This window comes from Calonectris borealis, chromosome 3 (genome assembly GCF_964195595.1).
Source record: "Calonectris borealis chromosome 3, bCalBor7.hap1.2, whole genome shotgun sequence".
Taxonomy (NCBI): domain Eukaryota; kingdom Metazoa; phylum Chordata; class Aves; order Procellariiformes; family Procellariidae; genus Calonectris; species Calonectris borealis.
In genome coordinates this window covers 115,771,943-115,798,758 of record NC_134314.1, presented here as the reverse complement: position 1 = coordinate 115,798,758, position 26,816 = coordinate 115,771,943, and the positions used below count along the sequence as shown (strand labels likewise).

The window sequence follows — 26,816 nt, the reverse complement described above, 5'->3', positions numbered from 1 at the left end:
GTGGGGGGTGGCTGCCATTACTCCTGGCCCTGCTCACGCCTCGTCAGCCACCCTCGTGACAGCTGCCGGCTCCCGGCAGGTCACTGCGCTCCCCTGTGGGTTCCCCGGCTCAGGAAACCCCCCCTGCACGCCATGACCCACCGCTCCACTGTGGGACGTGCCTGCACCGGAGCTAATCGCCTCTGCGAGTGACGAGAAAGTGAGTGAGAAAGAAGCACTGAAGAGACAGGTATCTGCAAGTCCCTTGTTTATTCCCTACAGCGATGCAGGACTCAGACAGAGACACTTTTGGGGGCACTGGGCTCATGAAAGCCACTTTTTCCCCATGTGGCTGCATCCTGTTTGATCCCAACAGCAGCAGCAGTGTGGAAGTGGGAAAAACCTAGGAGAACCCCAGCAGCCTTGGGACAGCAGCAGAGCACCCGCAAAGTAAGAGACATGAAGTAGGTAAGTGCTGTAAATTCACACCTTCACTTACTGGACATTAACTTCCCAGTGTGGGAAAGCCCTACAGAAAAGGAAAGAAAGGAGGATCAAAAGAGGAGATCGCATTTGTAATTCACTACCTAGCCTTTTATCACTGTGCCTAAGTGCTTTCAGACAGGTGAAGATCCATGTAATCAACAGTAAGAGAGTACACAGTTGTCTCTGTCTGCAGAGCATATGGCAAGCATAGCAAACAAAACAGACAGGATCAACAGTACCATTTAGTGTCTGCAACTTAACACCTAAGCTACAGCAAGGCAGAAATTTGACTGTCTGAAAAATCCATACATAAACGGAAGAAAAGCATGGGGAACAATATGCTGATAAGTGGCAAGTATAGGATGATGGTATTTGTCTTACTGTTCTTAGCATTGAAAGATACTCGGAAAACAAAAGGTCAGACAATGAGAGGCCTCAAAGACAGCCATTTGATTGCCCAGACAAGAGAAGCACTGCACCAAAGAAAGGGGAGGGAACCAACCAAGAGCACAAGAGAGTGCCAAAATATATACTATATTTGCCAAATTTTAATTCTGGGCCTCTAAAGGTATATTTTAATACCCTCAGACAAGAGGAAAACTGTTTTTTAAAGAAAAAGCATCCCCAGCCTTAATACAGCATCATGAGAAGAGGCACCATTTCAATCTAAAAATTTTAAAGAAAGTTGAATGCAACAATAATATTTGTTCACAGTCTATTTTAACATGAAATCTTGAAAAGTCATCAGAAAGCTTTTTATTAGTTATACTAAGCAATATATTCCCACTATGACTGGTTAAAAGAAGCAGCTGGTTAGACAACTGGATATATTTGACAGTGCTTCTACAACACAAATAATCTCACCTCCAGAAACAAACACAAATAGAACCGTCACATTCTGGTCAGAAGTTCGTATGTTAGAAAAACAGCTCAGGGTAACTTCAACAGCACTGCAGAGGCCCAGCCCGCCCCTCTACCATTCCTCACTTACTTCTTTCTTCTAAATTTGTCTTCTGAAAAGATTTATAACAATGACTTTCAGGTTAGTGGAGCACACCCGGCTTAATGTCACACATCAAGAACAATGTCGACACAACTTCTTTCCCAGTACTCCAGACTGGTACAAATAATCACATGCAGTGGAGGACATCCTAACATACAAAAAGGTGCTCTCTTCCCAAACAAAGGCAGGCTTTGAGATTGGGGGGAAGTTAAGGAGGTGTGACAGGAGGGTGGGACACTCTGTGGTCCCAGCCACACAACTTTCAGAATATGCAACATCCATTTAAGAAGCTTAGTCACCATAACATGGAGCTTCCAAATACTGCCTTTAGGAGATCACAAGGTCCCTTGCCAACTTTACCACCTGACAATCTGTAAGCTGCTGTCAAACAGACTAGTAACTCCACAATTTCTCAAAAAAATTTTAAAATTACTTTGAGGTATGTAGCAGTATTAAGAATTGACTGTTCATGCACAATAAAAAGCCTGCCAGTACTGCACAGAATGGAAGTAACGCACAATTTAGGTTAACATTGAAATTAACCTTAAACATTCAAAACTGAACTGCAGACACTCCTAGTTTGGAATACCAAGTCCCTACATGTACACACACTCTATCTGTATGCACACCCACACAAACTTGTGCATAATGCAGCTCACAGACCAGCTTGTGTCGTGATTTAACCCCAGCCAGCAAGTAACCACCATGCAGCCACTTGCTTACCCCCCCGCTCCGGTAGGATGGGGGAGAGAATTGGGAGGGCACAACCAGGAAAACTCGCGGGTTGAGATAAGAACAGTTTAATAATTGAAATAAAACAAAGTAGAACAGTAATAACAACGATAACAACAACAATAACAGAATATACAAAGCAGGCAATGCACAATGCAACTGCTCACCACCCGCAGGCCGATGCCCGTGTCTCCCGAAGTGTGAGAGCCCTCCCTCCCCCTCCAGTTTTTATACTGAGCATGATGTCACATGGTATGGAATACCCTATTGGCCAGCTGAGTCAACCACCCTGGCTATGCTCCTCCCCCCCCCAGCTTCCCCTGCACTTGGCACAGCATGAAAGGGCGAAAATTTCCCGGTGCAAACACCACCAGCAACAACCAAAACATCAATGGGCTCCTCTCATACCAAACCCAAAACACAGCACCCGCACCTCAGCCACCAGAAATAAAGTTAACTCTATCCCAGCCGAAACGAGGACAGCTTGGCATTAGAAAAAGCATTCAGGCTGCCAAGACAAGCAGCCTTCAAGATATGGGATGCCAGAACAGCATGGCTTTTGATTTTATGTTCAGACTTTGATCCCTTCCTGCAGGTGTATACACGATAATGCAAGCAGTACACAATCACACACCCCCGGCCTCGCTCAGTGTAGCGTGCCGATAGTGTTCATCTAACGGGCTAGTCAACGGCTTGCCTTCCTCTTCGTTCTCATACTTTCAATGCATTTCCCCTTAATCTTATTCTGAAAATACATTTGGTCTTGGAAACTTCCTTCATGCTGCACACTAAACTATGCCTGTAAAGTACTAATATGACCAGCTTTTCCACTACAGACCTTTGAAAAACGAACTATAAAGCAAACATAATTCAAAACACAGATTCTATTGACCTGAATTGCATCTGTCAGCATGCAATACTTTCACTCACCAGACAAAAGCTAACAAGATAATCATACTGAGAAAGATGCAATGAACCCCACCAGTGATAAAATATGGTTTCAGTGAGCATCCAAGGCTATTCAGGACACTGAATGCAAGAGGCAAGGAGAAGAAACTCCTCAGGACAGCAGCATTAATCAGCTGAGCTCCTGCATGAGATCTCTCCTTCTCCTCTGGCATTTATTGCCAGGACTTTTCTCTCTTCCCCAAAACTGCCTACAAGTTCTGGCACACTCAACTTGCCCAATTTCAGTTTGCTCCAACTACGCAGATGTTCAGCATTACTAAGAGCACCACAAAGCACTCCACACTTGCCATTTCAACATCCTGTTCCAGCTCACCCCAGAGCAAAATAAGGAACACTCAACAATAGCCAAGTAAGGCAGGCAACACGTTAGCTCTTCTGTAGCACTGCAAACATGCACCAAACCAGACTCTGCTGACTAGAATAGAAACAGTAACTGGGATTTCCCAAGCTCTAGCTGATCCAGAATAAAAGTAAAAGAAATGCAGTATTTCAGAAGATAACTTGGCCAAATTTGAAAGGATTTTTAAAAGGAAAAGATGCACCTCAAATACAAGAGCCAAATTCTGTCATCGATTCCTGCTTCAAAGATGGTAATTTTTTGTTGAAAGGCTTTCATGTACCAAGATTTTTCATGTGAAAATACCACCTATATCTTCCCACCCCCATCCAAAGGCCTATATTGTTGAAAAGCTTTTGGCTGCAGCAGATAGCCATCATGGATAATTTCAGCTGGAGTTGCTGAAGTCTAGTACATGTATGAGTAACTCAACTTGGCATCTTCCCATCATGAATAGGGTCTAGAAACCTCCACAACACGCAGAACTACAATGTCCCACCTCTATTGTCCCCAAGCAGACAGAAGATATGTGAATACCTGAAAGGAAGAAGAAGCTTCTGCTGTAAAGAGCATCATGACTTTTCAGAGCCTTTTAAAAGCTTTTTATTACATGGCATGTTATGCCTAAAACTATGACAACATTAGGCTCACAAAATCCAGCATTAATAGGTCTAGTCCTTGAATATCAAGCAATTGCTATATCTAGCGTAAAACATTTGTCAGGATGTATTAAAAAGAATTATAATAGTAAATGTTCTTAGGAACTAGCCATCAATTTTCTCTTACTGAGACTTTGTATGGAGTACGAGTTTACTTGTAACAAGTAAGCATAATACCTTACAAAAGGAATTACACAAAAGAATAATCAGACAGAACAATTTACATATACTACATTAAGTGTCTTAAACAACTCTGCAGCTCAAGAGAGAAAAGCAAAGATAAAAGACAAAACACAAATCACCAGTGGACTTTTTAAAGGCTGCACGGTTTACACTCTTAGGTACTTCAGTATAAAATTGTCCTTAAAGTTTAACATAGCACTACTACCCTTAAGCAAGAAAAAAACCAATTTTTTTCCTCCTTATTTCCCCATAACATTCAATTTTGAGTTCTCAGATAACTGGTGTTGGCATGTAAAATTAAATCAGAACATTTCTGAGAACTCTATCTGTATTATGCAATGTTTATACTTCCCAGAGTTTTGTAAATTTAAGAAACATTTTACTGAAACAGATTTAAAAGATACTATACACACAGACTCTTTCTTCATACTTGTCATACTTCTCCATAATTTTCCATTTACGTATTAAATTCAAAGCTTTCAAATGACAACTCATTTCCAAGGAAACATGCTACATGGTACTGAAAGATTTTGCTAAGAGAAATATTATTTATAGAGAGACACTGCAGTAAACAGAACAGATTTTAAGATAAATGAAAAAAAAAAATACAAGTGGATAATAATTATTTGCTAAATTATGTTTTGCCTAAGTCACCTTATAGACCTGTCCTTTACAAGGAGACAGAGAGGCATTTTTAAGTGAGCAAAAGAAACAAACTGTACCTGAGATAGCTGCCAAAATAGGCAACAATGTTTGGATGTTTACAGTCTTTCATCATAATGATTTCCTGCTGCACAACAGCAAAATCTTCTCCTGAAAAGCAGAAGAATGAATATTTTCATCGGCCTGGTTCATACTCACATCTCAACTAGACTTTCAGTACATGTTTATAAAATAAACATTTTGAGTAATTAAAACTAATTATCTGCCAGTTTCACAGACATATAAAGCAGCTGTAAATCAATATTTATTAGCAAGGGCTTAGCAATAAGTAACTATATTCTTAAGAAGTTTCATTCTGGTACAGATGGACCTCACATCTGCTATCTGATATCTTTTATGATATTGGCCATAGCTCTTTCTGAAGTCTTTATTTTCCCCAAGACCTTGCTGTGTCCATCTGCATATGCCCTGCCAAGAGCCCAGGTTCTTAAAAACATGACAAAACTGTGCTATTTTTGGCCACATGTCCGACACCCATTAGATCATCTTCCTGAGCAAAAAACATTCAATAGTACGCTGCTGCTACAACTTTTCAGCAAACTTGGTAAGCACATGAATTTATGGACTGTGCGTAACGTATGTCCAGATAAAACACTGACATAGACATGGCACTTATCTGAGCCTTAATATTCAGTACCTCCGTTGTCCGTGTCTTTCTCTAAAAGGTTCTTACCAGATGTGTACACTGAGAAAACCATGTATGAAATTGAAAATCCAACACAGACATTCTTGTTTTGGGGGTGTTGTGCAGAGGTTTTGTAGGTAAGTTAAAGAGGGAAGGCAAGAAAAACATCAAGATGTAAGAGAATGTTGCTAACAGGTATTTGACAGCCTTTTTAATTAATTTCTTTTTGAAGACATACATGTCAAATGCTCTTTTGCAATTCAGTATCTTACACTGGGGCTCCTCTGAAATTTCTTAAGTCATAAGGGCAAATTATAGCTAGTCTGATATGTTATTTCTAAAGAAGTTCTTCTGAAGTTTGTTTAGTTACTACACATACACAGTTCACAAAAAACAACTCATTCTTACTAACCTGAAGGACTTCATAGGTGAAACAAGCCTGAAGGCCTAAAAGAACCATATAACTTCATGAATATCTTGAGAGACTCTTTAAGCAAGTTGAAAAAACAGGAAAATTCAAAGAATGTCAAAATTCTCCTTTTAGTGTACTGCTGTAGCACACTTCAGCATAACTCAAAAGAGCTTTTAAACCAGAAGCCAAAGCTATTGTCTAAAAAGCTGAATATAGACACTAAACTCAAATTTATCGATTGTTGCAACCCAAAATCACTTCTCAAATATGGCTGTTAATAAATTTCAAATGTAACAACAAATTCCAAGAGAACTGGCCAAGCTATTACCCAAGAAAATATGTTTTAAGTTTCTCCCAATGCATCAACATACTGGTGACCTATCCATTTGGTACTTTTTAACAAGGAATCTGATATTCACGTGTATTTTATTTAACTGAAAGCAAATTTCAAACCACAAGCTGCAAGTTAACACCATAACTGACTGTCTACTGTCCATGGTGTATTGTTGATGGCTTGCTGTATGCTGGCTAGACCTTTAAACATGCAAATGCGGAAGAGCAAACAAGAAATTATTTTCACATACAGACAGGTGTGTCTGTGAAAGGACATGATTTCTCCAGTATTTGACCAGTGTTTTCATTGCATAAAAAATATTACAGTAGCATAAGCTTTAGAGTAAGTGCCTAAACATTATTAACCCTTAGTCTTCACACTCTCCCCCAGTCTGCAAAACTTGCAAAGAAAGCCAATGCCATGCTTCTGGAATGTGGACGCTGCCGTCTGAGGCTCTGAGCCAAGCCTCTACCACAACTGAAAGCGATAACTACAGAGGGAAATGGAGCTCGCTGAGCAAACAGAGGGTAGCTAAAGCGCATTCACTGAGCACCACTCAGGTATCCAAAGGCTGCCAAAAATATCTGATTTAACTGCAAGATGCCAGTTGTTATCCCCATCAGCACAGCATGAGGGCAAGTTATCCCAGCTGCAGTGCATCCCCAGGTTCTGTCCACAACTCAGATAACGCGTACAGCACAATTCTCTGAGTCCTGCTCAGCTGAGTCCTATGGTTCTTTCCCCACTACACAAGTCTCCTTCCCTGTTTCATCTTTACAGTTCCATAGGGAGACACAGCACGGCTGCTCATCTTAGCTGGACTGGTAACCCACGTCATGCACAGCCAGCAATGGGAACTGACATCAAAAGCCAAAGCAGCAGAACTAGAGAAGATAATCCGAGACCACAACTTTCAGTGTGAATGAAAGAAGTGTGATGAACATACACTTTTGGAACTACATAGTAACACACTGTCCTGTCTTCAATTTTTAAATGTCCATGCATTATATAAACACAACATTTCTAATCACTTGCAGAATTGTAAGAGAAAAAAATGGAAGAAACTAGTAACTTCTTTCCCTTCTTACCTGCACAGACCTTAAGGACCAAATCAGGTAGTAGTTAAAATATTACCTCCCTCCCCTCCCCCAACATTAAATCTTGAAACAGAATACCAACAGTTACAAGTTAAACAAAAAGTCTGGACATTTTACTTCCCAGATTACTGTACTCTTGTTCAACAAGTCTAGCCATATTAATAGAACAGCACTTGCAGGCTGGTAACTGATCTATAGGGCATATGTACTTCATGAAATCACAACATAAGCACAGTTCAAGCATAAATCTCACATACAATGATGTCTTAATCAGGGTCTCTAAGAGAATTTCAGGAAATGTACTCAATCCCCAAATATTAATGCTCACCTATTATTACACCCTTCCTTCTTTTTATTTCTCCCTCTACGCTCTCTCCAGGTGAGTTCTTTTCTGCCTTGCTGGCTTCCTCATTTCTTTTGTTCTGTACAGGTTTTTGTATCACATGGGTTGAAAACATAGTACTTAAGACAAAAAACCCCACAATTCTCACGCCAATTTTAGTCAGCTTTCCTTTACCTGTTCTCCAGTTACATTTTTTCCTCTCACATCTTGCTTGTCATGCTTGTTATTTTTTAGAACAGTGTGTTTTGTCCTACACTAAAAGGCAACAATTATCGTTTCTTTCAGTAAGTGGACTCAATTGATTTTGTACAATTGTATCTTAAGCAGGAAAATATTTAGTTTCCGTGGCCTATTTCAGATAAGAAACACTTACCTGGTTCTAATTTTATTACTTTAATTGCTGCTAGCTCACCCGTGTTGACATTTCGAGCCTACAAAAAAAGAAAAAAAAATATTTAGAGAGCAGAACACAGCAATCAGCTCTACATTCTCAACTCGACATTCTCTGACAATATGGAGTCAAAGAGCAACTGAGACACACAAGGGTCTAAAACAGTGAAACCACTTGTTGTTTGGTTGGTTGGGTTTTTTTAAGCAAAAACAACCTCAGGAGGAGCCAATAAATTAAAACATCTTGTATATTTATGTTTCATGCAAGGTTAGAATTTTTTTTGCCTAAATACACCATGCATTTGTGTTTTATTGGGCTTACAGCATGTATTTTCATTTGATAAGCATCATTATTGAGTTCTGTTATATCCAAAACAGTTGTTTAAAATAATCCACGTCTGTGCTTAATGACAGTGAATCAAACAGTAAGAATCCTGTAGCTAGCATGCTCTTCTCCAGTACACATTTGTAGAAAGCATTCTTCCAACAGAACTTCTCATCCTAGATTTACTTTCTAACAACAAAGCAAGCTATCTCAAAAAAAAACCCACTAGGCAGCTAATTTGTACCGAGATCTGAAGCTTTAAGTATGCTCAAGAAACCTTGCGCTGCCGCACAACAGTCCTAAATTATGCAAGTCCTCCACCATGCTGTACTTCCGTATTAAAATCCATAACAAGCCGACCACTGAGACACTGACTGCAAAGCAGTTAGAGTACATACAGATCTCACCGCAGATGAGCAGGGCCCACGGAGCATCAAGTGCTGTACCCTGCAGCATATGTAAGACTCCCACGAGAGCAATGCAACGCTTCCTGCTCATTTCACTACATGCCCCTTGGTCCTTACTCTCCACCAGCAACAGCATCCTCCTCTTGCTGTAAGGGTGCAAAGCAACAAGCCAGCAAACAAAGGCGTTTGAAACCATTCCCCTTGTATACACAGCAGCTGCGTGGCCCACTTCAGCAACAATTACTCAGCAGCTTAACTGCATTTTGTACAGGAGTCTGTCATACTAAAGCCTACGTTCTACTGAGCAACCAAGGAAGCTAAATTTTTTAAAAGCCATTAAGAAGCAACATAAGTTATGATAATGATTTCTCTTCTAGAATTGTTGCATTTGACTACTAACTGAAAACCAGGGAGCCATTTGCCCAGTGCTTTCAGGATACTTCCGTGCCCCCACACCCAGCTATGGGGAGAGGGCGGCAAAGCTGCACGCCAGCACCAAAGCAGCAGCTCCTGAAGGATGCTCAGCTACAGCCTCTCCTCTCCCCAGGAGAGTCTTGGTACCTGGAGCTGCATTGTGCTGGACCACCCCTGCACTGAATGCTGTGCCCGCTCTACTCCCTACACAGGGCATAGAAGGTGAGACCACTCCTGCTTTTGCTTTTTCCCCTCATCCACTTTCAAATCAGAAAAGGCCAGAATTTAATAATGCAGATAGGTGCCCACCTTTTAAGCTGCTGGTCTCATTTAAGTCACTTTAGGAGCTCAAGACCTCACACCTTTTATTGATTGGCCATCAATTGGCAATCAATACTGTAAGGTATTGATTCTTAACATAGCAGCTTGAGAGCTGGTTATGGAACCACAAGTGGAAGGAAAAAAAACCCTAAGACTATGAAAAACAGCCAGCAATAAAGTCTGGAAATAAATGCAGTGTGTATTCCTGTGTCTAGAGATCTACCCAGGTCTTTCCTAGCACAGCCAATCTCAAACCTCTCACTGTTCCTTGGTGTGGCAATGCTCTTCTGCAATGATGGGATTTGCAAATAATTTGCAGGCAGACGGTTATGGTTAAATCCCGAGGATCCAGTGGGAATCCTATAAAAATCAAAGAATAAACCAAAATTGAGAGAGATTGTGGAAAGAACAGTTAAAAAAGGAATTTTCTCTGGCAGCCTTCCCTGTAAGTTATTATTTGCCCACCCCTCCGATGGCAGCAGCATCTCCACTCCTCACTGCATGGTGGAACAAAGACGCAAAGACATTAAGAACAGCAAAAATAGGAGTTCCTTTTATCTATACCATAGAATGAAGGCAACACTTCAGTGGCACCACTGAAGCATGCGCTAAGATCTTTATTCCCTATTTCTTTTCCCAACACATTCTTTTCATAGGGAGAAACAAACACAGAGGCAAGATGGTCATGAATCAAAGGTCAGCACATTTTAACCTCCAAGATTAACAAGAAAAATTACTGAAGCTTTAACGAAGAGCTGAGCTCATCAGGGAGTCCTGTTAATACTTAAAGATCTGTTTTGGGGAAACTTGTACTAGTAAGGTAATCAATGAGACACAACTGTAGTGAATACAAGTGAGGTGATCCTGAAGTTATGCATCCTGCACACAGCTGGGATGTGCAAGCCAAGCTGGAAAAATTTCACAGGCTTCAGGGACATTGCTAGTCTAGCAAAAAATGTTTGATAATTTTTTTATTTTATTTATTTTTAACAATACTGTGTTCAGCTGTCAGGAATTTGTTTCTCTATGGCTCCATAGGTCACTATACTCTGCAGAGTGCTATGGCAACTAAAGCAAGATAAAAGGTGGGTAGGAGCTTGTAACAATTTCAGAACAAATCTGATTAAAACGTATGAGGATACTTGTCACGAAGTATTATGTGTTTCTGATGCCAAAAAGCTATCAATAGTAGACAGACAAATCCAGATACATCTGGAGCAGGATATGCAAAATCCCAGCCAAAGCAATAGAGTCCGAGCAGCAGGCAGCCTTGCCAAATCTACGCTCTCCACACCTCGTGTCTGATTTGGCCCCCTCCCATCACAAAGGGATTTCTTCTTCAATGTCATGTTCTCAACAGAACTGTTCAAAATCATGGGCAGCAAAGAACAAACGTTGTGTCTTTTCACCTTCAGCATAGGCATTGCTTCCTTTCTTCAACACCAGCAGTAGTGGGACTCTTTGGCCAGCTGGCCGTTCTCTGGACCAGCATCAGCCAGGGCTCATGAAAGCCAGAAAGGAGGAACAAAACCTGATTTAATGCAGGTCACCAATACCTTCAGGAACAGCAGGTTACCAACTGCTTAAGGGCATAAATTGTTACTTAAGAAAACATGGCTTGAAGTCAACAATCTGAGTAACTTATCACTTTGCATCCTATTCCATTTGGGTTATTGGCATTGAAGGTGGTGTCACAAGCAAGACTATGAATTGCGTTTGTTAATCTGAGTATATAAAAAAAAGAGATTATCCTGATTGTAGTGACACAAGGGTTCCTTGCAAAGGATAAGGATGAGGATTAGGTACCCCTGACAGGTTTTACTAGATCTCATCAAATACCTTTGAAATTATCAGTTGTGAAACAATTCCTTAACTAAGCTCACATGAATGAGAGACTGAGAAAGACTGAAGTACCATATGCTTTTCAACACATGTTGGAGCTGGCTCTGATTCTTACTTTGAGGGTACTTTCGTATGTACCATACAATAGCCCAGTATGTTGAGGACACCGCCTTATGCTTTCATTTAGCATAATCACACTAAAATTGCCAATTACTTACTGGAGCATCAACAAGGAATACCTGGGTGAACAACAATTTCAAAAAAGTATTTTTGAGTTGGCAAATGCAACCAAAAAATTTCCAAAAGGCTCATGTAAGTAAACACACGTTCATTTTTTGTTTCCACTTGAACCCTAAATGCTCTAACTTCCAGCCTTTGTGATGATGAGGTTAGTAGCCAAGCAATAGCCAAGAGTTTCTCCTCCCAACCCTGTTTCCATGAGCAGGAACCTGCATTACACAGGTTTTCCAGCAGCAAAGACTGGCCTACAATGCCTGCATCTACACGCAATCACTTTATTAAATGAGTACAGCATTTATACAATGTCTGCTCTGGAAAACCATGTAAAGATCCTCATTCTACCAGCAGCTAAAAGAACGATGCTCTTCCAGAGATCTAGATTGCCATATCTGGTGAGGAGTTTAAAAAAATCCACCAACTGCTAAGTCAAGCTGCACAAGCACTACCTAATTAAAGGAAATAATTACTAGTGTCTCTGTGACAACAATAGGTTATCAGATCAAAATGCTATATAAAAAACTGCCACCCACTAGAAATAAAAGCTAGAAAAATCCAGGTTTTGTTGTTACTGCATTATACAAAAATTCATTAACCAAAATGCATCACAACTGGAAAGACCTTATTACTCTGAGAAGCAATGGAGTGGGGCAGTACCCAGATGGGCTCTATTTGGGAAACATCAGACAAGCAAAAGATGTGCATGGTGTGTGTCTGAAAAGAAAAGGAGGGGAAAGAAGAAAAGGAGTAGGAAGGCTAGTATTTAGTGCTAATATATGCCACAACAGTAGATTCATAAGAAGGAGAGGTCTGTGCAGCTGAACCACTATAGACATAAAATCCAAGGTCCAAGGAGGTAAATCTCTTGCCAAGTTTATATTTGTCCTTCAAATGGAAGCTGGTAATATAAAGCATATAATGCTGCAACAAAAACTAGGCCAAAAAGCAAACTCTAAGACAGTAACAACAGGGCACTTCTGGTTTTGACTACTTCCTATGTGAATTGTTGAACAAAATGCAGACGAGCAATTTCTAAACACAAGGATACTTCACAGGATAACTGGTCCCAGGGCACAGGCAGGCTTCCTGACCCGGATTAGCTGTGTTCTTCAGGAAAACACACCTGAATGGCTTCCCAACCCCCTTGCTTCCAGCCCTACAGTCCTCCCCTTCAGCGTCTCTCAAACCCACACGACTCCCCCAGGAGCTGATTCCTCTCTCCAAGCCAGCAGAAAGGCAGCCACCTGCCTCCCTTTTTTTGGTTAGTTTTCTGCCAGGTTAGCTAACTGCATCGGCCCAGGCATCATGCTGAGCACCAGAGCTAACGCAAGGTAAGCAGCAAGACAGCCAGAAGCAGGGTAGGGAATCACCCCTCTCGGGCAACAATGAGCTGTTACATCAGTTCAGCTCATCCTACGAAGTCACAGCTGTAATTAACAGGAATTGAACTACTAAGAATTACGCTAAAAATAATTAGGTTCCACATTCTGGTAGGAGGTGTGATACCAAAATGTGACAGCTACAATTTTTAGAAAGCAACACTTTGATAAAGGTGATGTTAAACAAAAAGATCTGAAACTAATGCAAGCAAAAATCCCTACGCAAGGCATGGATTCTTGGTTAAGGAGACCACAGTCACAGAAACTAAACCAGGTAGTACTTACTCAGTGCAGTAAAAACTGGATGACAAAACATCCACCCCTCTCTGCCTGCCTGACAAGCTTCAAAAGACAATTAAAGCTGAAATAGAGAGCCTTCAAAACATAGAAATTTATTCCCAGCAAAGTCAAAAGGAGCTTCAACAGCTGTAAGGTCAATCAAGAAGAAAGGAAGACTAAAATGCCTATCAAAAAGCACACAACTAAATGGCACAGTTTCAATATTTCAGAAGCAGCAAAGCTGTAGAAGAATTGACACCTTACTAGGTCACCCCAGGAAAGCGAAGCAAGGGCATACACGCAGAGAGAAGAGATTTCTGCGTTGGACTCGGCGAAATGGGAGACTCCTCGGGTTCATCTGTTCTGAACACATTCTCTTACAGCAACGCACAGGAGCGCTACCAGAAACCAGAGACTCCGAAACACAGGTGACGACAGAAAGCAGTAAGGCACCAGGTGCTTCCCAGAGATACCCACAGAATCTGAGAGTTTCAGCGTGAAGCAGTTGAGCTGGTAGATACATGACTTCCCTCACCAGAACCAACACCCACACCAAAGGGCTGGGGAGCAGAAAGTCAGGCTTTTTCTTTTTTAAAATGAGACCTCAAGCAAAGCACACACTACCAAGCTCTGTGTTTTCATTTGTTAACTGGATGAAGCCATAACTGACAAAAAGAACTGAAATAAGGCAGACGTGGTGTAACAGATACCTTTGCAGGAACGATAATCTCACTAATTAACACAACTATTTGAATTTCAGTAAAAGAAGGGCCTTTCTTTTAGTAAGATGCTGAAAACCTTTGGAAGGGTCCACCCACAATAGATGAATGACCTATGAGATGGCAAATGAAGTTCAACCTTTATTAAACCAAAGCAATTTTTTTTTTTCTTCAAGATATGCTAGGGTATAAATTAATCATATGAACAAAAGAAATGGACCTACAATCGCCTCAGAATATACTTCAAATCTATGCGCAGTTACTACCAAAACCAAAGATATTAGGATGGGGGCAAACAGGAAAATGATAGCATTATTATTAATACAGTCTCTGTCAGAATACCGTGTGCAGCACTTGTAACCCAAACCCCAAAAGAATAGCATAAATTACAAAGGGTCTGGGACTAGGGATGATTAAAATGGCAATTTCATACCAAAAGACAGAAAAGTCTTTCTAAATGATAGATGGAATAAACACAGAGCAAATTCAATTAAGCAACCACCTCATTTAACTCTAGGAATATTTCCTGAAATGGAGCAAAATAGAACAGTGCCTCTCTTTCACAACCAAAAAAAACATAACTCCTCTTTTACACTTTGCTGACCACCCTACACAAATTATTTGCAACAGTGAAATACAGAAACGACTTGTACATCAGCAGAACTAGTTTTCACCCTTTCTAGCGGGTGTCATTTTGGAGAATATTTGACAGAAACAGAAGGCGAAATCCAAGAATTTTTGTGACATGTAACTGCAATCAGAAATGCAATTTTGCTACCAGTCTCTAAACTAGAGTTTAGATGAAGCTAAATTACTTGACAAAGTAAGTTTACTGAGACATGGGAAACAAAACCATACAAACGAAAATGTAATATGCAGCACTCAAAAATATTCAAGTCCAAAAAAAACACTATTAGCAGATCGTCTATCTGTCATCTATCTGATGACAGATACATCAACTGTCTGACAAAGTAGTAACTCAATTTCATCACTAACATTAGCAGTCTTGAGAGGAGACATCTCTGGACAAGGGAACAGATTTTAAGTCCTGTGTTTTACTTAACCTTCTAATGAGAATTTTGTAATATTAAACTTTTATCTACCTATCCTGGCAACATAGCTTCACTGAAAAAGATTTTTAAAACCCAAACATCATCTCTCTTTCAGACACTCACTGAAAACAGTGTTATGTCCAGTGTTTATATCCCTGGGATACATCAAAAACTAAGCAATCCAGATGAAGCTTCATCTCCTACAACAAACTTGTACTGCTGCTAGTTAGAAGAGACACATTATTGTTGACCGTGCATATTTGATAGCGAGCTAATGGCAGGAACAAGTTACCCATGACCATTCTTGTGACGAATTCATTGTCTCCTTGAAAGCTGAACTTCAGTGGGACGGCAGATAATTATAAAATATTGATTCAAGTCAAAAATCCGTACTTGCGGTGCACTAGCACGTTTCCAGGTACCAGCTAAACAGCAGGACTCATAGCAGTAGGATCATATCAATCTGACCCACATCTTCGTTCCTTTTGAGTCTCCGTAGTTCAGTCCACACCATGGGCTCTTACTTCAAATTCAAAAATCTTCAGAGTAGAGACTCTGCCGCTTTTTTTTTTTTTAAATATAATTTTTTTAAAAAAAAAAACAAATCAAACATTTAACCCACACCCTGTTGCAGATCAATTCAACTAAAACAGAGCGAGTAGATGCCAGTCTGCTCTGCTTTCAGCTTCTCAACACTTTGCCAGGAAAGCAGGTTACCGAAAGGTCAGCAAGAATGTCAACATAACAAGACTGTCATCTTATTAAGGCAATAATCCCTACCTGCTAACAGCAGAAACACCTCCCTACCTGGTTCTCCCTGCTAAGGGGGGAAAACCACAATTTACAAAGAATAGTTTGAAGCTGCCTGAGTATATCCAGTGCTTGGATCCACTCCGCTGAAATCCCACCACTGATGAGCACCATTGTCACACAGCTAATCTCAACTTCACACTATTATTTTATGAACCACAAAGTTCACCTACAGATGACGGATGAAGCAAATGAAAGAAGCTTTCTGAAATCCCCCACAAATTTCAGATAAAGGCCTAGTAAGCTCACGTGTGGATGACACATAGGACTATATTACTTCCTCTTTGTGACATTAAAAGTAACCAGCTTTCATTATTATTTCTGGGCTACTTTCATGCTCCACTTTGAAGGCGCCTTGGGCAAGATCTTGTCTCAAAATGAAACAGGCAATAATCCATCCAGGAGAAAAGCACGTCTCATTTTCCCTACGCTGTCCACAACCTAATCAGAAAGCACTTACCTCTCTCTCATCTGGAAGAAATAAATAATTATAATACCAGCCTAGTGTATCCTGGTCCTGATATATCACCTTCTATCTCAGCTGTCACAGGCAGACTGTAAACATAAACAAATCCACTCTGAGGGAGGAGGGAACTTCTGTGCCTCAAACTAAAAAAGTCACAAGCAGTGCCAAACACTGGCTACTCACAGAGCACCAAACTGAAGGCTACTGCAATGTAAGTATGATGACAAATCCAATGAAACTTAACAGGTTTCAGATGCATAGCGGTATTGCAAATGTAAATATTCACTCTATGGTTGGAGGTAACATCCTTAAAATTAAACCGTAAACACAGATGACTTGGCTAATTCACATCCATCAAAATCATGAACAGAGCACTGAAAAAAACTGATTGATAGGATATCACAGAGTCAATATATCAGTCAAAAACAGAAACAGAGCTGAGCACATTAAGATAACAGTTTGCAGAAAAACAAAAAAACAGAGCATAAGGCAAGTAGACTTGAATAATGTACACAAATACTCAAAGAAAGCTGGCAAGGTAGGGAAAACAACACAAAAACCCCTTTCAATTAAACAATTAATAAAGCAGGGAGTTAGCACACTAAGAGTGCAGTAACAAGAGGATTTAGTTCCTGAAACTTTCATAACATTTAAGCGAGTGAGATTAAACCAAAATCGCCCTAACCCAAACCCTTCATTCTAGACGCATTCACTTAAGAGACAAAGGCAGCATCAACGCCAGTTTTGTGCACCTCAAATTGTGGAATGGCTCTAAATGTTTCCCTACAGTCCTGTCTACCAATGCAAGTTTTCTTAAACACATAAGCCCACTCTGTGATGACAAAAACAGACCAGAAGACACGTGGAAAGCACACGGTTAAAGTGATGCTTCTAACAGGCTGCACACGACAAACTTCAATTCTCCTGTCTGCTCTGCCACCAAACAGGAGCGAGTAACAACCAGTGTCACCCTACTTGAGCGACAGGCTACTGCATCCCACCAGGCAAGAGTTCAACTGCATACACACATAACAACATACACTGCAGAGCAGAGAAAAAAGTCAAAGTACACCATAAAGCCCAAAAAGCCAAACTTATGTTCGCTTGCTGTTGCTTTAGCTTTGCTTTTCCTACGTTTCTGAAGTTAGGACAAGATCATGAAAGATCCTAACGACTCCTTCCTTTCCTGACTCCTCAGTTTGCCCTCCGACTGGTCAGCCTCACGTTTTACAGAGACATAAGCAGAAAACACTGGTATTTCAACCCAAGACAGCGATGGGAGCAGTAGTCGGATGAACAGCCCTGCTCGCTTTCAGGCACACAATTTAAAGCGACATTTGGACTGGAAACGAGCGAGTAAGAATATGCTTCCCGCACCCCCAGACCCCCGACTCGGCCTGGAGAGGAGCCGACTCTCAGGCTCCAACCGTGAAACAGACGCCCGAGCCAGCACCCAGCAGCGGCAAGAACCGACTCCCGGGGCGGCTCCGCGGCCGCAGGAAGCCGGGAGAGCGCCGCGGTCCTGCACCGCCAACCCCGCGCCACCAGCAGGGCCCAGCCGCCCCCAAGCGCCGAGGCGGCCCCCGGGGGTCGCCCCCTCACATCGGCCGCCCAAGCCGGAAACGCGGCCGGGCCGGCGGCAGGGAGAGGCGCGGGGGATAGGGCCCCTCCGGAGAGGAGCCAGGGGCGCCCAGGCCGGGCGCCCACCCGCCCTCACCAGGACTGGGGCCGGTGCGACGGGGCAGGCCCCGCTAGAGGTAGGCGACAAAGGACGACCTCGCTGCCCGCAACGGGAGCCCCCTCAGGGTCGGGGGGCGGGGGCGAGGGGGGCGTCGCTTGGCAACAGAAACCCCCCTCAGATTTCGGTTGCTCGGCAACGGAACCCACCACCGTAGGAGGAGGGGAAAGACGATACCCCCCCCCCTCCCCGGACCGCGGTGCTGCGTCTACCTTATAGACGTCGCCGTAGGTGCCGCTGCCGATGCGCTGGATGAGCTCGAAGTCCTCCTGGGGGTTGCGCCGGGACAGGTCGCACACCCTCCCGCCGCCTCCGCCGCTCATGGTGCCGCAGCCCCCCGAGCCAGGGGAGGAGAGGGGGAGGGAACCCGACACCGGAGCACTCACCGCCGCCCCCCAGCCCGCTCCGGCAACATGGCGCCGCGCCTCCGCACCGCGCAGGCGCAAGGGATGCCGCCCCGCCCCGCTCCCCCGCGGCGACCCTTGCGCCTGCGCGGGCCGGCACCAGGCGGGGCGGCCTTTCCTGCGCATGCGTCCGCCGCGCTGCACCGCCCCGCTCCGTTCCACGCGCGGTCCAGCGGGCGGGGGCAGTGGGTACCGCCTGGTTCCCCCGTCCTCCGGTACCTCCCTCCGCCTCCGCCGTGTGAGGCGATGCCGGGCAGCGGGCAGTGCCCCGGGGCTGTGCCTGAGTCTGTGCGCGCTGGGGCTGCTGGCGGCGGGGCTCGGCACCGACCACTGGTACGAGACCCACCCGCGGCGGCACCGGCAGCGCTTGCGAGGGCGCCCGGCAGCCGCCCGTGCCATTCCGTCCTTTCCCCCCCGTCACCGCTTCCGTGCTGCGCCCGGCCGGTCTTCGCCACGCACGCCGGGCTGTGGCGGACCAGCTGCTACCTGGGCATCGACTCCCGCCTCGACAGCCTCGTCCGCAGGGGTGAGGAGCGCTACCGGCTCGGGGACCCCCCGGGTTCAGCCCCTGTGCGTGCAGCCGGGGACTTAAACAGCCAGCCCCGTGCACGTTCACTGGGATCCCCCGCCAAAAGACAGCACCGGCACCCCTCAAAGCCAGCCCCTTGGAACGGGAACCGCGATCCAGCCTCGGAGCCCGTTTGCAGCTGAGGACCCGCAAATTTACCAGCCCCTGTGCGTGCAGCTAGGGACCCCTCCTCAGAGCCAGCCCCTCTGTGCATGCAGCTGGGGGCCCCTGCAGCACACGGAGCCGAAGGACCGCCCCCCCCCTGCTGTGCCCGTGCACCGGGGACCACCTCCCTTCTGCCCTAGTGACCAGCCCCTGGTCTCAAGCTTGGGACAGGGCACTTCCCGGCACGTCGGTGCGTGGGAACTCGGTGCTCCCTGCTCCAGTACACAAAACTGGGAACCTACCGGGATCCCAGCATTGCCCGGTTGCCCGCAGCCTCCGGTGCCAGCTCCCGCGGGAGCTCCGGGCGCTCTTGCCCGGCTCCTGTCGGGTACCCCCTGCAGGGCATGGGAACCACACGTTATGGATGTCCCCACATCTGCACCATGCTGTGCACCTGCCGGTCCCCTGCACCACTGGCGCAGCATCTGTGTGCACGCATCCAACTCACCCTGGCTGGTCAACATTTTCCCCTCACCCTTAGGACCGCTTCCTCTTATTTTGTGACTTTTTGGAGTGTTGTGCATGCCCCCACGGAATAAAGTGTGCACCCTCTTCTCCTTTTACACCAGCGCTGCCAGTCCTGCTTCCACTCCCATCTTGCACATGGGTTTCCAGCATGGAGGAGGCATATGGGTGCTTGCCTCTATCCCCAGCTGTGCCCCCCACCCTCTCTGTGCAGGGAACAAGTGCCAGGTGGCTGTGGGAACCCCAGATGTGCAATCCCTGGAGCGTGGCTCTGCGGCATGTGGGTCCTAGGGCACCTCTTGGGCTCTGTGCCAGTGAACCAGGCACGGCTTTTCCCACCACGCTCACGCTGCTAGTGACTGATGGATGAAATAAAAAGAGTGGAATGAGGGGGGACTTTGGGCACAAAGATGCACTGTCTGCTCGCCGCCCCTGCCTGCCTTGCGAAGGATGTTGACATGGGGGACCCTGCTCTCTGCTGAGAAGGTGAGTGGGGATGTGGAGCTGGGTATGGCCTCATTTCAATGTAATTATCAGAGCAGAGAAGGAGCTGAGGGGGGTTGAACTCTGGCAGGTGTAGCAGTGATGGCTGTGAAACTGCATAGTGTCTGTCAGTGCATTTGTCCCTCGAGCCGCCCTGGGCTGTGCAACCCTGTCCTTGGCTTCATTTTTATTACTTTTGCTCTCACAAGTAAAATGGTCTCAAACCTGCCAGAATCACATTCAGGCCACTGTGATTTTTCCTGGCGCATGACTGAGGTTTTTGGGGTGCTATGCTGCTTTCTGCTGCGGAAGAGCCGGGACAGGCGGCAGGCGTAGTTTAGCTGGACAGGGCTGCCACAGGTGCTCTGAGGGACGATCCAAGGGGACTGGGCTCTGTGACAAGTTCAGGAGTAGCAGCAGCTCTAAATGAATTACAGAACGAAATACCAGGGAGTTTGAACTCTGTCCAGAAAGGCTAATGGACATCCTGCTGAGGAGCACCAATAACCTTGTCACCCACCTGCTCTTACCTCTCAGTCTTCATTTTTATCTCATTGAAAGGGGAAATGGGTTACAGTTGTTCCCATGTTATGTCCTTGCCAAGTTCTGCTTGGGTAGAAATGGTCATGAATGAAGCAAGCAGGGTTATTTTTCCCCTGAAATCCTGCTTTCTATCCATCGCAGCTGCCTGCACTTCCTCTGTTCTTGTAAAAACACCCACAGGTTTCTCTGGGAGCGTGTGTGTCCCTTTCTCCTTGGTAGGAGACAGATGGAGCTGAGAGACTGTGCCCTCCACTGCCTTCAGAAACAGGTCAGACCAAATGGGTATTGGGCATCATTTGCTTCCCTAAGCTTTAGGGTGACTTCTCCTGCTTTCTTTTTTTCCTCCTATTCTTTAGACGTGGCTACGGTAGGAGAGTTGAGCCGTATGCTGCAGGAAGGCAGGCTGGGCTCCTCTTCGGCACCGCTCAGAAATGTCAAATTAATTCAATAAAACTGCATTTGGGTGTTAAACATTTTTGTGACAGTTCAGCCAACGCTCTTGCTTTAAGAGTTCTTCTGGCAATGGTGGGGGATTCGTTGTGACATTTGACTGCTGTGCCTCCAAGGATCATGAGCCCCAGCTGTAGTCAGTGGCACTCCACAGCCACAGGAAATACCTTGCTTGTTATTTCCAGCTGTGCTCACAACCCATCCATTCTGTTGCTGCTGCTTAGATCCGAAATGCCACTTTGTGCTCTACAGCCCTAAATCCTGGCCACTGCTTGAAGCAGGAGCGCTGGTCCTTGGCCAGCGTGTGTTGGCACGCTCCAGCTGAGTGACGCCAATGCAATTTGCCGTGGTTGGAAACCTCTTCCCACACTTCCAGCATCTTTCCATGCCAGATGAACGGACAAGGCGCTGCATCTGTCAGTGCTGTGGAGGGAAGGTGTGGCCTGGAGCCAGCCTGTCCCTTTCGCTTACGGGACTGGAGCCACTGTGAGAGCGAAGGTGTCCTTACAGGGGACACAGAGTACCTGCCTGAGCCCAGTGGGATCAGACACGGTGGCAGGCAAGTGTTTCCTGGAATGCTGAAGACTGCCTTGGTCAGGGGAAGAGCTGTGATTTGTGTCATTCTCAGGGCAGGCTGGTTGTAGTCGTAAGCTGTGCCCCAAAGAAAGCGTATGAAGGAAAGTTTAAATTTAGAGAGCCAGTTGGCTTCAGATGTGGGAGGCCCATGGACACAAGTTCCATACTGTGTTGCACTCACTCCTGCTGTCCAGGGAGAAGAGCTAAGCCTCAAACTTTTAGGGATGACTCTCAAAGTGTAAAAAAGCAGCAGTGCAACCTGGACATTTTTCCCCTCTCCTCAAACATGAAGCTTTTACATTGTGCTTCACAGAAAAAAGAAAATAAATCTTTCCAGCGTGATGTCAACAGTCTGAAGACTTGGCTTCCTCCATGCTCTCTTCCTCTTTAATACCTCCCCAGAGTCTGTTCCCTGCCCCCTCCTGACCGCAGCCAGCATCTTCTGGGTACCACTTCCTTGCGGCATCCCACATTGACTCCTGTCTGTTCTGGGATACCTTTTGCTGGTTGCTCCCCATTCAGCTGAGCAAGCCCAGCTCCACCCTCCCAAGCACCCAGCACCCTGGCTCAAGGAGGGGCACCCATGCAGGATGAGACCCTTTGCACTGCATGCCTAGTTTATCTGTAAGTGGCTGCACAGCCTGAGACTGCCTTTTAAAGCAGCCACCTCCGTGATGTCACACCGCGGAGCAAGGTGCCAGTGACAGCTCATGCTGGCATTTGCTTTGCAAAGAACGTGGGAGGCCTTTTTTTGTTTTTAGGGAAATGGTGCCCCAGGGCAGCAATGGCTGCAGGGGCGAGGTAGGGCACGTCTCCATGGCATTTGCCAGATGATGGCCGTTTGGGGATACCGATCGGTGGTGCAGCGTGTGGCAACTGGAATCCAGCCAGACCCCTGCACTGCTTTTTTCTCTCCCCTCCGCCCCCACCTTGCAAAAAATAAAGCCTATGTAAGATCCAGCCTGTCTCCCCCTTCCTTCCCTCTCCCCTGCAAGTTCCATGGCTCAGCCAGCACTGCCACCAGCCAGCACGGGCTGCTTGGGAGAAGTTAGCAATAGCCAGTTCCAAGCAAGCAGGGTTCTTGCCCGTGATTTTGCATTAGTCAGAGCATTGTTTCTCCTGCTGCAGCACAGGCCTTTTCTGGGAAGGTTTTGTCTTTGCCAGGAGAGGCACAAGTATAGGGTGAGAGGAAAAACACTGATAGCCTTTGCTCAGCAGCCCAGTAGTAAGCATTTCCCCATGTTTCTACGTATCTGTGTGGAAATACTCATCTGTCTTTCAGAGAGAAGCAGTACTCTTTTGGAAGGGACAAGGGGGAGGGAAGAAGTCAGGCTCCCATGTAATAGATAATGTTTTACGAGTGCTGCTGGCCATCAGTGGTCTCTGGAGGATCCAGGACATGGGTGCTGGTACTGGGAGAAGCTGGGCAGAGCTGATTACTTAGAGGAGAAAGGGTGTGCAGGAGTTGAGCAGATGGTAAAAGGATGGGGAGGAGGGCAGGTGACAAGGACTAGCTGTGGGAAAGGGAGTTAATTCCCAGCGCGAGGGAGGGGAGACCGGTGGTGTTTTTGGTTACCTGGTGTGGGAACGCCTCATCTTCCTCTCCAGCAGGCATCACTCAGAGATGCACTGCTATCAAGTACCAGTTTTCCCCAGCCAGTACACTTGTGCAACGTCCCCTTCAACCCAACGAAGATGATCCTCCAGGATGAATAGCATCTGCTCCATAAGTGTTCAGCACAGCCCACTCCTCCCTGATGAGGCCCACGGCTCATGCTCTCCCTTTCACGTGAAAAACACAACAATGAGACACTGGTTTGCAGAGGAGGGGCCTGAGGAGGCAGGATCCACTGGGGCCCAGACATCAGCAATTTTCACCCTCATTTTTACTTGCAGGCCACTATGGCTGGTCCAGGACAGTGTGAACACCACACACAAGGGTTTTTAAGCTTGTTAAATGTAACCTGCTCTTAGCTGTCTTTCACAGGCAGATCACCTCTCCCCTCGCCTCGCCAGGGGTCTGCAGACACCAGCTTGAAAACCTGCGTTCTGGTGTCACCGGAAAAGGTCCAGCAGGAGACTTGTCAGAAGCTGACAACAGAAGCCATGTGCTAAACAATTATCTGCATGGAAACATCTGTCTGCATGGAAACTCTCCGGCATTTAGAAACCGGAGCATTTCTGTCCGTCCAAGTTACTTTAAATTTAAACTCTAGAAGGAAATAGAGAACAAAGAGTGTATCACAGTGTGTCTGCATAAAACCACACTGCACCCACATCCTGAAGGTCATATGGCTGAAGCTGTATGATTATATGGTTCAACAATACCTTATAGCACAACTACAAAACTGCTAGTTTGTAGCAGCCTTGCTACTTTCTACTTACAAGTACTCACTTGCAGGTCTGGGATTACTACTACTGTGGGCCTGCCTGGCACAGGCTAGCTGCACTTGTGGCTATTTCTAGGTGTCCCTCCACTTCCTCCTATAGTGGAAGGCTTGTCTGTGGTAACACCCACTCTTAATTTCTTGGGTCTGGAGGAAACAGACTTGAGAAGGATCACGGCCGCATTCCTAGGCGTGGCTGCAGCTGTTCTTCTCTGCAGGTGCATCGTGGCAGCAGTCAGCTTCTTTTGGGATGAAAGCCTCACCCAGCACGTTGCAGGTCTGCTGTTCTTGACGATAGGTAATGCGTTGTTCTAGCATGCTAATTATGGATGAGGGCTTCACGAGGTTTCCCTTGGGTAGGCAGTGTGCACTGCCAGTAAGGGGAGCATGCCTTTCCTTCTGATCTCCAGTTACTGTGCCTTGCATGAAGCAAGTCGCTTACTCATACAAGCGGAATAACCAATAATTAGAAACAAAAAACCTGTGATAAATGCTCTAGGCCTCATGCAGGAAAGGACCACGGGGCTAAAACAACCGCTCCCTCCTTTTTACATGAGAAGCGCTCTCTCTCTTCTCCAGAACAGAGTGGTCCCTTGCTGCAGTTTGCAGTCCTTGATGGTGGACTAAATATTTCTTTTAACACTGAAGTAGGAAAGGGGAATACTTTAAAAAAAAAAGTCTTAGTCATAAAATTAGAGGTTGTTTAAAGGGGGAGGAAAGGTAAAATCTGTGAACATGAAGCCAGCATGAGTTTGGATGGTTCAAACCATGGCACAACACCTTCTCTTGTACCAGAGGAAATATTTTTATTTGAGCAGCTGTAATGCAAGCACACTATATTTTTTAAATACATTTGGAATGCACAGGCCTAAGGAAAGGCTCATTGTGCATGGCTAATTTAGCTGCTTAATGAAAAACATAGCTTAATGAAAACACTTAAGGAAAAGTGACCCAACAGAAATCCTAAGCTGGGAGAAAGGTGTCGACAGAGCGCTGGGGAGGGATTTAGCCTGAACCGTTGCTCTGCAGAGGTATGTGGAGGGCCACCCGTGGAGGCAGATTACCTGCTCAATAACCTCCAGATCAGATTACACACAGCACACGCAAAACAATTTCCCCTGGCGTGCAGCAGGCTCTGCTCCCGCAGAGGGCATTTGGCATTACAACATCAGCTTGCATGATGTGATTGCGTCCCGTCGGTCAGATCTGATCACAGATGGAGGCTTTGGCTACCTTGCTCTGTTTGAAGGGCAGGCATGATTGAAGTCAGAGGAGACTCTCTTATTCTTAAAAGCAGCAACCAAGAAGTTTGCTGGATGCAATTCACAACCACAGAGCTAGGGCTTAGCCTTGCATAACTGGGTAATACACGAAAACTTTATGAATGCCGGTAATTATCATCTGTGTGCTACCCAACACAACTTATACTAACAAAGCTGGGTGCAAGGTATTTGCTTACTAGCTACATCTCAAAATAACAATGCGATTACTTCATTTACAGGAATATTTTGCACTATATCTCTGTGCACTTATGCAGCCAGCATATCATATGACCTAAACCACCTCCCCACATTCGTCTACAGTCTTCCCGATGATGTAGAACATGGATACAGCTAGTCTGTATTTTGTGCTTGGTGCAGTCTGGGATTTAGAGTAGCAACCAGATGTCTTTGCACAGCTTACCCTTTTGTTAGCAGGGGTAACATTATGCAGCTGAAGTCCACCAGAGACTTCTCTGTATGACTGCCCACCTGCCACCAACACCCTTCAGTGATGGCTGAACAGTATTTTTCAGAACTTACTCAAAGAAGCAGAAGTGAAGAGAAAACTAATCTCAGGATTCCAAGCACTGATTGGAAATCTCATTCTTCAAAATCTGACCATCATGTTTTACCGGTTCAGCAAGCTGTTCTCCCATGCTGCCCAGCAGAGATTTGAAAAGGAGACAGCTCTCAGGACAGAGATGGCTCAGGATCAGATGCTTCAGTTCAGCATACCAAGTCCATGGAGAGGAAGATACTTGCACTGGAAGGTAAAAGGGGGAGGAAAGTGCTGTAAGAGTTTAGGGCTATTTCTATTTTTCAAGGATCTGACATTTAATTTCTTTAAATTAAGGAAAAGTCACTGTTGCCAAATGAATCCTAGTCAGAATTATACCCCCTTCCTCAGGACATCATCTGTAATGTTTTAATTCAGCACCTTCTGCACTTGACCCTAAAGGAAGGCTTTGGGGCCCCTCTCCTCCCAAAATGTCCAAACAGACCTTTTTCTTTTAAATCAGTGTGTACCTGTGTCTCTTTGTGTATCCTTTGTACATGAAGTTCCTGTGTAATTTGTAAATAACCAAGATTTCCAGTTTGAGCACCCGAGCTGCACTGTGAGAAAGATTAAATTACTCCTGTCCATTCCTGGATGGTCTCTTGGTTATGAGGCATTTGTCAAGCTACAGTATCTGTAGTAAAATACCTGCCTCTGTCAAAAGCATTCGTGTCAACTGCAATTTCAAGGCTTGGA

At 45.2% G+C, this 26,816-nt stretch overlaps 2 protein-coding genes across 16 annotated transcripts in view; one reads left to right on the top strand and one right to left on the bottom strand.

The window, feature by feature from the left end:
• Nucleotides 1-18,714, bottom strand: part of MAP4K3 (mitogen-activated protein kinase kinase kinase kinase 3) — a 94,145-nt gene extending 75,431 nt beyond the window's left edge. For 7 of the 15 annotated variants that reach the window (XM_075147474.1, XM_075147475.1, XM_075147477.1 and 4 more), the window contains exons 1-3: nt 18,474-18,700; nt 8,256-8,313; nt 5,071-5,161 (exon numbers count right to left, since the gene is read on the bottom strand). In XM_075147474.1, the coding sequence (XP_075003575.1) occupies nt 5,071-5,161; nt 8,256-8,313; nt 18,474-18,584 (260 nt within the window). In that variant the 5' untranslated portion in view covers nt 18,585-18,700. Of the gene's footprint in view, nt 1-5,070; nt 5,162-6,108; nt 6,144-8,255; nt 8,314-18,473 lie in introns of those variants that run through there. The other 8 variants (XR_012673200.1, XR_012673199.1, XM_075147482.1 and 5 more) reach the window with 5 other exon arrangements.
• Nucleotides 18,715-18,789: 75 nt separating this feature from the next.
• Nucleotides 18,790-26,326, top strand: TMEM178A (transmembrane protein 178A). Its single transcript, XM_075147944.1, is given in 6 exon segments — nt 18,790-19,093; nt 19,096-19,191; nt 23,527-23,567; nt 23,569-23,647; nt 24,463-24,600; nt 25,804-26,326. Coding segments are annotated over 6 exon segments (900 nt in total). The 3' UTR covers nt 26,046-26,326.
• The last annotated feature ends 490 nt before the right edge of the window (nt 26,327-26,816 follow it).